The sequence below is a fragment of the Geospiza fortis genome, unplaced genomic scaffold (assembly GCF_000277835.1).
Source record: "Geospiza fortis unplaced genomic scaffold, GeoFor_1.0 scaffold54, whole genome shotgun sequence".
Lineage (NCBI taxonomy): Eukaryota > Metazoa > Chordata > Aves > Passeriformes > Thraupidae > Geospiza > Geospiza fortis.
In genome coordinates, this window is record NW_005054301.1 from 7,602,699 (window position 1) to 7,612,210 (window position 9,512).

Consider the following 9,512-nt stretch of genomic DNA (forward strand, 5'->3'; position numbering starts at 1 on the left):
AAATGTTAAAATCCAGATACGGCCTGCTATTGAACATGTGTAATTTCAAATAATTGCCTCTAAGTGCTCTGCCAGCATTTTAACAAACATATGCTACAATTCTGTTCTTCTTTTAGAGCAAGAATATTGTTTGAAATGTTTTGTTTGTTATTCTTCTGCTACAGATTTCTGGCTCTGTACAAAGGCTTGCTTCCCAAGATCATGAGGCTCGGTCCAGGTAATTTTCCTTCTGTCATTTCTATTTTGCTTTTGTTCTGGCTTTCTCTTCCCATTTTTACAGTTTCTTGAGAAAATGTAGTACGTATCAGTCAAATAAATGAATCAAAATATCTTTCACTTTGAATGGTTTCTTTTTAAAATAGCATCATCTTGTAGTATCACAGATGGATTTGGCTAAAGATGTGTCTAAAAACACATATACACATATACATCAGAGAATTACACATCCAAGTAAATGCTGGTTTGTGTAACTATTTTATTTATGAACAAACCAAAGCACATGCAAATGACAGAACTGTAAAACTTTTGGAAGTTTCCTTAAGTTACCTATTCCTTCTAATGTGATCTTTTGAGTCCATTAGCACTATGCCATAATTATGTGAAGTCAGCCTAAAATGCAGGTTAGAGTCTCTCCATAAAATGCGCTCAACTAGTCAAGGCACAGCCCAAGCATATCAAATTCCAGTTACTTTCTTCTCTTATGCTCTATGGGGGCAGACACTAAAAAGCCGATAGCAGAGCTGGGAAGAAACTTGTATGGCCCTGGAAAACTAAGAGGACAAGGATGTCTTAAAACTGGGGTTGTTGCTTGACCCCTTCTTAGTAATTGTTGCTCCAAATGTGGGAGCACAGTGGTTGAAAGCTGTATCTTCCTTGGCTTTTAGAGGTTTTTTTTTTCCTGACTGGTTTTGATTAATCATGAAAGCAAAGCACTGGGCCCTCAGACTTTGTCAGCCCACAAAGGCAGTCTGCGTCAAAAAGAGCAGAAGCCCCAATTTGAGCAGTATCCCATTCCCATGCAATTGTATTTCCAGTTGTTCAAGCTGGTTGTTTAATATGCAAGAGCACACATAGGTAGAGCAAGTAGGTACAGAGCCTGTTCTGCAGTATAAAGGAAGCATTAGGTTTGTCTGTAAATGTTTGCATATCCAATCCATCTGGCTAAGTGCTAGACCATGCCTGGTTATTGTTCAGGGCGAGGAAGAAGGTGGGGAGGAGAAACAAGGAGCTCTGGAGTTAAAAACCTTTTCCCTCACACTCCAAAGATACTAGATTACATACAAGACAAAGAGAAGACAGTGTTTAGCTTTCCCAGTACCTCTTAGCACAGCAGATTTTGGAATAAAGTTTTCCATCTTACAAATGACTATGTGTTCTGGCCCACATCCAGCAAGTCAGTTACATGTGAACTTCACTCTAAATACTTCTGTAGTTATGTTGGCTAACTAACATATAGGTTTAACTTTCTGATGAAACAATAATAAAGTCTTTATTATGACTGGGAAGGTAATTCCTTCTTCCAGCATGTGAGTGTTTACAGGATAAGAGATACACAAACAGATCACACAGTATGAGATTTGGAATCAGCCTTGATTTGAGTTCAAATCACATCTTAGACATTTTGTCTATGATTTGTTTGTTGGTCGAAGCCTTTTGCAAACATCTGCTCTGTCTGGCTTTCTGTGAGTTCCTTTTCATAGAGAGTTTCAAGTCTGGTGATGGTTCCTTAGGACAAATGATATGGAGAAATCCATGTAGTAATTCTGTGTCCCTGGTTGTCTTAGCCTATCCCTAGAAAGGAGAGCCCAGTTCAGCAGAAGCCTCATTTGTTAGAGGTGCCACTACAAGCCACCAAGTGAACCAACAGGCAAAGGCAAGAAGATATGCCCCAGTGCTGGAACCCACAAATAATATATTTTTAATCATGCAGCCTGATTCCGTTTATCCAGTTCTCCAACTAGAAGCTTCTCTATCTGTTTAGTTATATATATACCTTCTGAAATGTTCTCTTTTTTTTTTATCTCACACAGTAATACAGCCCAGTTACAGTCTGGCTTCACTAACAGTAAAGATATTTTATGGCTTTCAAGCTGGGATTTTACACTGCTACCAATTCTAGCAAATAATGCCATTTCATTAGATCAAAACTTTGCCTGTGGATTTGTAGCCAGGAAAGATTATACTCACTTCCACACCATGATTTTCTGCTTTAGACATGGTGAAAAAACAGGTAAAAAGCCTCTCTTGACTCTTACCTGGAAGTGTTTTTATCATCCTGAAGATGAATTTTTGCCATTCCACCAGTCAGGTTGCTCTTTCATGGCCAAATCTTTTTAAACAGGCGCACAAATATACATATATTCAGACTAAAAGTGTCACTTTTAGAAGAACAAAGAAAAATATTAATCTTGAAAAAGTATTAGGAAAAATCACACTAAGAGTGAATTTGATTTAATATATGAGCTATTTAAATCAACTTTATGATCTAACATTAAGTAAAACTGGTATGGTTTATGAATTGGTGAATTTTTAGTGAACTCAGGAAATAGTAGACTTATCCATTTTGTAAGTAAGGCTTTGCCATATTCTTGTTTATGTTACACTAGAAGTGCTCTATAATATCTTGCAAATACTGGATTTTCTATGTAGTAAAATAGTATGTTTTCTTCCAGGTGGTGCAGTGATGCTTTTGGTTTACGAATATGTTTATGCATGGCTTCAGGACACAGTTAATCACAAGGAGCATTTCTGAAAAAACGTACTCTTTAAAATTGCATGCATTCTAAAATACCCTATAATAAAGCAAAAGTGATTCTTATCCTTTATGGTGTTGAATACCCTCAGATTGCACTGATGTTAATAGAATTCCAAACAAATATGGTCTCTAGGTCCTGATCCAAGAAAACATTTAAGTACATGTTTTTCTGTAAGTGCATAATTAAATAGCACTTGACATTTGTAATTGTTTTACTGGACCAAGAGAAAATATAAAGCAGACTTAAGACTGAGTTTTTAAAGGACAGACTGAAATTTCTTGACACAGAATCATCTTATGTAATTGAATGCTTTTTAAAAAGTTTCAGCTGAAATGGCAAAATAAAAACTATCAGGGTATTTTAAAGGAAAAAAAGGAATAATCCTGGGGGGGCAGATACTAAAGTAATGTAAACTGACAGCTCCATTTACTCTACATTAAGAAAATGATCCATACTCTGCAACTCTTCAGTCAGTCTTGGGTCCAGTTTCAATTCAGCCCAGTATGATTTCAGCATTCATATAAGAGCTTTTCAAGTTCTTCAGAGTTTGGATAGAAAAGAACAGCACAAGTAGCCACAACCTTAAAAACATGCATACTGCTAAATATCCTACTTGTTCTTAGCCATATATATTATATAAATCTCATTCAGATCAAAGATAGTAATTAGAATGCATCAAGTTGCATAAAAAAACAAACCAACATGGGATTCATAGAAGAAATGAGTAAATATATTAACAGAAAGAAGTCATTTTAGGCATATGAGATTTTACTGCAAAATTTTTATCCACTTTATACTATCCCAAAAGAGCTGTCCTGTGATAAAAATGCTCGGTGCACCCTGACTGCCCCTTTAGCCTGTCATTTCCACCATGGAATGGTGAAACAAGGTAGCCTATCTGCAATTGTACGTAGCTGGCCATACACCTCAAAGAAATGCACCTTTCTGTAGATTAAAAAAACGTTGCTCTGAACCTAAAATTTTGCTTTTCCCAGTCACTGTAAATATAAATATTCCAGGGATGTACTTGCATTCTTACTAGCCATTCCAACTCTGTGAAATACAGTAAATTCTGTTATGCTGACTCAAGACATAGTTTCTGTTCATGCAGTTGAGCCATTCTACATTTTCTCTTTAAAAACTCCTTAAATAATTAAAAATTACACATCATTCTCTTAAAATATATAAAATATATAGATATATATAAAATATAAAAATGTCTTCATTATCAGACTTGGTTTGATATCAAACAAGCATATATCTTGCAAAGTTTCAGTATCTCCCCCATACTACAATCACTCTGTTAGCAATGTTCTTCCTCTGAAGGAGGGACAAACATTTTCCTTGGCAATCCTAAAGAAGCACCTTTCTGTATCATTTCCTGAAAATGGCAGTTCACATGTGAAGTCTCATCTCATGAGTGTTTTTAATGCATTGGAAAAGCAACAAAAAGCTAAAAATAGAAATGTGTTTTCAGCACTTTCAAGGATGCCTGTATTAACATGCTCAATAAGCCTCTCTTTTGTCTGAATTTGACAACGGTGGTTTTTCATACCTATGCTCTTTCATAGCTAAAAATCAATAAAACTAGCTCTGTTAAAGTTTATGGTTTTAAGGCAAGTGTTCCTTGTTGCAGCACTTTATTATCAATACTTGGCCAAAGAGAAGACACTACTAAGATAATTTCAAAAACTAAAGCAAAATGCTTTATAATTTGTCTTTTATTAATTTAGAGCGTTCAAAATATAAAAATAAAATGCTTTAAACATACTGTATATACATATATAGCCTTTGGTTTTACATCCTTTCCAACATGATTTTTTTCAGTTAATAGCTCAGCCTGATCTTGGATAAAAGGAGAAACATTCAAAAACAGAAAACAGCATGGTATGGGAAAACAAACCTATGAATGTGCTAGCCCAATGCCCCATTGCTCCTTGTGTAATGTGGGCTGAAATTCAGTTTTACACCAAAGATCTTCTGAACTGGGACCATGCAAACACAGTCTAGTTGAAGGGAGTACTATTAGGCTTCACTTATTTCTTTGGAAACGTTTAACACTCTGTAAATGAAGTGTAGACTTTGCAGATTAAAAAAAATTAATTCTGCACCCACATATACAGAATGTTTCCCAAAGGTACCCATTCACCTCAGTGGGTTCACTCCAGATTTACACCCAGGCACTTGACAGCAGCAGTTAACCCTTATTTATTATTTTTTTAGGGAACAATTCCCTTTTTCGTTTTAATTTAATGCCAAATGGCTTAGAATTGTGTGATAAGTGAACATGTTGCAGTTTTCAGTATGCCCGTGAGTATGAGCAGTGAAATAGTCCTTGGGCAAATGAGTATTCTACATAGTAGGTTTACATTAAAAAGAAACAAATTGTGAAACTTCACACCAAAAAAATCCATGACAGGCAGTTCACCAAGAGCCAAGGTCAGGCACTGTTGCTCACTCTGAGCAACACTTTCTGCACGCAGCCCCGCTGACTTCCCAGTCAGGGGTAAGGAATCGTGTACAGCAGGCAGATGCATGGAGAGCTGTACCTAAACAAACACAAAACAAAAACGGTTTATGATGGTGTATCCCATGGGAGGAATAATTAACATCATGTCCTGTCCTTGTTTTATAAATTATCCTCGTTTAGCTGAGGATAATGAAAATAACTGATACAAGCTAAGGATCTGTCTGTCTGTCTTCCAAAACACACTAATTCCTTATTGGAATGTCAGGAAAGACAACTTTTATTCCAGAAATGACCTCATGTTACTCAAGAAAATTTGGAAAAACTTTAACATAGGCACACTTTGTTACAGGACTACAAGACTTGCAAAGTCTTGAAGCTCAAAAAAACTGTGCTTTGAAAAGTTTATCTTCCTTAGTTTTTTGTTTTCTTTTCCCTTTGGTGCCCCTTGTTTGAGTTCTATTGAAAACAATAGGTAGACTCACTCAATAATTCTGTAATCCAGTAGAACGACTAAGCTGAAAGATGAAATTCTCTTGCCAACTTAATCACTTATCTACTTATGATCTTTTTCTTATCTTTTTTCCCCATTTTGTCTTTGGTGAAGAGCTTGTCTAGTATTAAATTAAATTCTTAATTCTTTTTCATGTTGTTAAGGCTCATCTTATTCCAGGTATAACAGCATAAAGGCAGAATAATATCCATCATGTCACTAACAGTGTGGCAGATTGGAAATGCACTTGTGTGCACTTTAGTGGTTTCAAAGAAACATTCTTCAAAAAGTGTTCTACTGAATAACGAGGGTTTCAGCATCTCATTAAAGCTAAACAGCTGTTGGATATCTTTGAGGCTGAAGAAAATTAATCACATCCAAGATCAGATCTTTGTTTCCTTGGGGCCAAAATACAATATCTGTGTTCTTTACAGAAATGCAGTTCTGTTAGCAATTTTTTAGTGCAAGAAGCAAAGGTGGCAGTAGCCAGAGAAGTCCATCCATATTTCAGCGGACATGCTGTACATGACATTAATACTGATTACTCAGATTGTTATGAAAATTTACCCACAGCTGTCTTGGTGATGAAAGCTGGAAATCCACAAAATTATAACTGTATTTTAAGAGGGAAATGTATTTTACTTTCTCACTGAATTAGTGTTTAATATGGGATGCAGATAGAACAATATATGAAGAATAGTATTTTCTCCTTTGCTTTAACTATGTCTACAGTAATTTAAGTTATTGCAAAACACTTCTAAAAATACGCAATATATTAATAGCCTATGATGGATATGAAATGTCACACCAGGCTTTTTTTTTCCATATTAATATTCTGAACATACCTACAGCATGGGAAAAGCATAACAATAGTCAGAACTTTATTATTACCCAAGGAAAACAGGTAAATTTTCAAAAATCAGAATTTTAGCTCTCTTGGGATTAAAGTTTAAAGCAAAATAACTGGCATGGAGTACTTGCCACTGCATACAGAAATGTAGAAAGGAAATTTGCTCATATTAAATAATATCTCTGTTTGTAGCACCACCACCAGTATACCTATAAGGGGAAAAAAATGCTTCAGAACAATAATGTAAACTTTTCCAAGAGCCATACTTTACATTCATTAAAGCAGAAATTAAAGACAAGTTCCTCTTTAAAAATTACAACGTAATCTGGACACCAGTGAGCTGAGAATGATGGCACAATTCTGTTTCTCAGTGGAGTTTTTGACTGATAGGGCTTTTTGAGCATCTCCGCACAGGTTGCACACTAACAGCATTTTCCTCTACAGTTTTCTGTTTTATTCAGGTATTTTCCACCCACATTTCTGTTTGTATACTTCATATGACTGTGGTATTTCATGAGTCTGGGAGGCTGGGTATAACTGGAGATACTTAGCTGGATTTCTGCCTTTGACTCTTCTGCCAAAGAGATAGCTATCTCATAAGATGATGAAGCCTCCACTGTAGGCACAAAAACATGACCAAAAACCCCTACCTAAACCTCATCACCTATCACCCCACCATGCAAAGACATATAAAATAACTAGAAGTCTCCTTAACTTAAAAAAAAAAAAAAGAAAAAGAAAAAAGAAAAAGGAAATAAATGTACTGGAAGGTGAAAACAAATGCTGTGAAAAGCCTCTATTTACAAATGGATAAAATCACAAAGATCTTACTACTGCCTGATGATGGCAACATGCCAGAAGAATCTGAAAGCCACCTATTGCCTTCATTCTCTATTTGATTACCAAAACCCATTAAAACAACAATAAAGGACCTCATAATAACAGTGGATTGTATAATCTCATCAATTAAAGGGTTGTTCTCTAGGCATTTGGCAAACACTTCCCATTCAGCCACCTTTGCTGATTCAAGGCATAGCAGAATTTTCTGTGGTGATTTTTCTTTATTGATTTTTGCACAAATCTTAGTAACAATTGCACATTTAGAAAGTTTGTGATGATTAAGAATAAATATGCGTGGTTTGACCAGGAGAGAGTGGAACAAGGCTCCACGAGCCCTTTTAGGGACACAAAGTCTTTAAGAGCGCAACACCACACTTCTCTCAGTTTCTGATGTTGTCTTCAGCTCTTTAATCCCAAAAGCCTTAGGGGAGACAAGTCACGAGGAGAAACGCCAGGTGTGGCCAGCATGAGGAGAGCAGTCCGTGAGCTGGGCTCCGGGGCCGAGGAGCCGGCGAGCTCGTGGTGCTCCAGGAGCAGCTCCTGCATCAGAGAGCCGAGGCCGTGACGGAGTGGCTGCCCTCCCTGGCAGTCTGCATGCCCTTGAAGGCCAGCGAGGCGGGGATGTCACAGCTGTGAGGGGACAGCGGGGTGCCCCCGGCGTGCTGCCAGCCGTGGCTCGCCATGTAGCTGGATGGAGTGGCGCTGTACGTCATGTAAGGTGACACCTGGGCCGGCGTGGCATACGGAGGCATGGCCGGTGCGGACACGAAACTGCTGACGGCTGGGAGGCCATTGGGTGCCTGAAAGGAGAGGGAAAGGAAAAGGATTTCTAAGAGAGTAAGACACATGGGATCTGGTGTAAAATAAGCTGCCCTCAGATGCTGCTGGAGCTTTGTACCAAAACTAGGACCAGCGGGGACACCAAGAAATAAACCCATAACCATTCCCCTGAATTTCATGGGCTCAGTGGCCCCTTCTGCTTTTCTTTTAAGACCAGTTACCCCACTGTGATCAGTGCTTCACACCTCTCCCAGCAACCTGTCGCAGATGATGAGGAAACACACACCAAGAGCAGGGCAGGAACTGCTAAGGCCCCTGCACACCTGCCTACCTTCCCTGCCTTTGAGTTCCTGGACTCCTCAAAGCCCGTGGTTGCATCTAATCATTACACTTGAGAGCTACTGGAGGGATTTGTAATGAGTCTCCCCCTTCTCTCTCACCTTGATGCACTTGGCAATGATTTCCACAGGTTGGAGTAAATGAACTGCAACATTTACCTACCTTTCCTGAATTTCACACAGAGTGTTGGTCACTGTTGTAAGCCCAGCTGGGGCGTGCTGGGGCAGTTTAGCTGAGTGTGCAGTGACCACAGCCATCCCAGTGGCAGGAGAGACAGACCCATCCCTGTGCCTCTCCTCTTCTGGCCCTGAAGGAGGGTGGGCTCAGCCTGAGCTGCCATGGGCAGGTGTGGGCACAGATCTGAAAGCAACACTCCCCAGAGTGAAGAGGTAGCAGTGGCTGGGGGAGGTGGAACATCTTAAACTCTTTGGTAACTGTTTGTTCAGAGCATGAGTCAGAACTTTAATAGTAGCATTATTGATGGTGACTTTTAAAAATCTGTTTTCTAGATACTTGGGATAAAAAACTTGCAAATGTTCTTTGCTCATAGCTCCTCCTGGTTTCAATAGGGCTTCTGTACACAAAACAATTGCAGGGCTGGGTCCTTTCCTGCAAGCTATTTTCCTAGGTCCTTCTGTAGGCTGGAGAGAAGGGTTTCTATTTAAATAGAGAAGGGAGAGTCCTTCAGTCAGCTATGCTATGATTTCACAATTAATGAATCCTTATTCAACTAAAAACTGTTTGGTCGTTTATTTCACGCCCATAAATGTTTCTTCGGCACAACAGGTACAAACCAAGATCATTTATCTTGCTTCAGTTTCAATTTGTGTAGTGTTTGTTTTAGGATTCGGGGCGGCATTTTTTTCTCAAAAGTGTTTCCTATCTGGATATGAAAGAGTATTGATTCATCAAATCCTGTAGCATCATCACATGGTACAACTGGACACAACCTGAATAGTGCAAAGCTAAAAAATGAAACAGACTTTT

The 9,512-nt window shown here is 38.3% G+C and overlaps 2 protein-coding genes across 2 annotated transcripts in view; one reads left to right on the plus strand and one right to left on the minus strand.

Moving 5' to 3' along the window:
• SLC25A21 (solute carrier family 25 member 21) overlaps positions 1 to 4,360 on the plus strand; it is a 123,917-nt gene extending 119,557 nt beyond the window's left edge. Inside the window, exons 9-10 of the mRNA XM_014311524.2 lie at positions 165 to 217; positions 2,673 to 4,360. Coding sequence (XP_014166999.1) covers positions 165 to 217; positions 2,673 to 2,752 — 133 coding nt within the window. The 3' untranslated portion in view covers positions 2,753 to 4,360. The remainder of the gene's footprint in view (positions 1 to 164; positions 218 to 2,672) is intronic.
• A 284-nt stretch (positions 4,361 to 4,644) lies between these two features.
• PAX9 (paired box 9) overlaps positions 4,645 to 9,512 on the minus strand; it is a 21,292-nt gene continuing 16,424 nt past the window's right edge. Inside the window, 1 exon segment of the mRNA XM_031065386.1 lies at positions 4,645 to 8,206. Within this exon segment, the coding sequence (XP_030921246.1) occupies positions 7,952 to 8,206 (255 nt within the window). The 3' untranslated portion in view covers positions 4,645 to 7,951.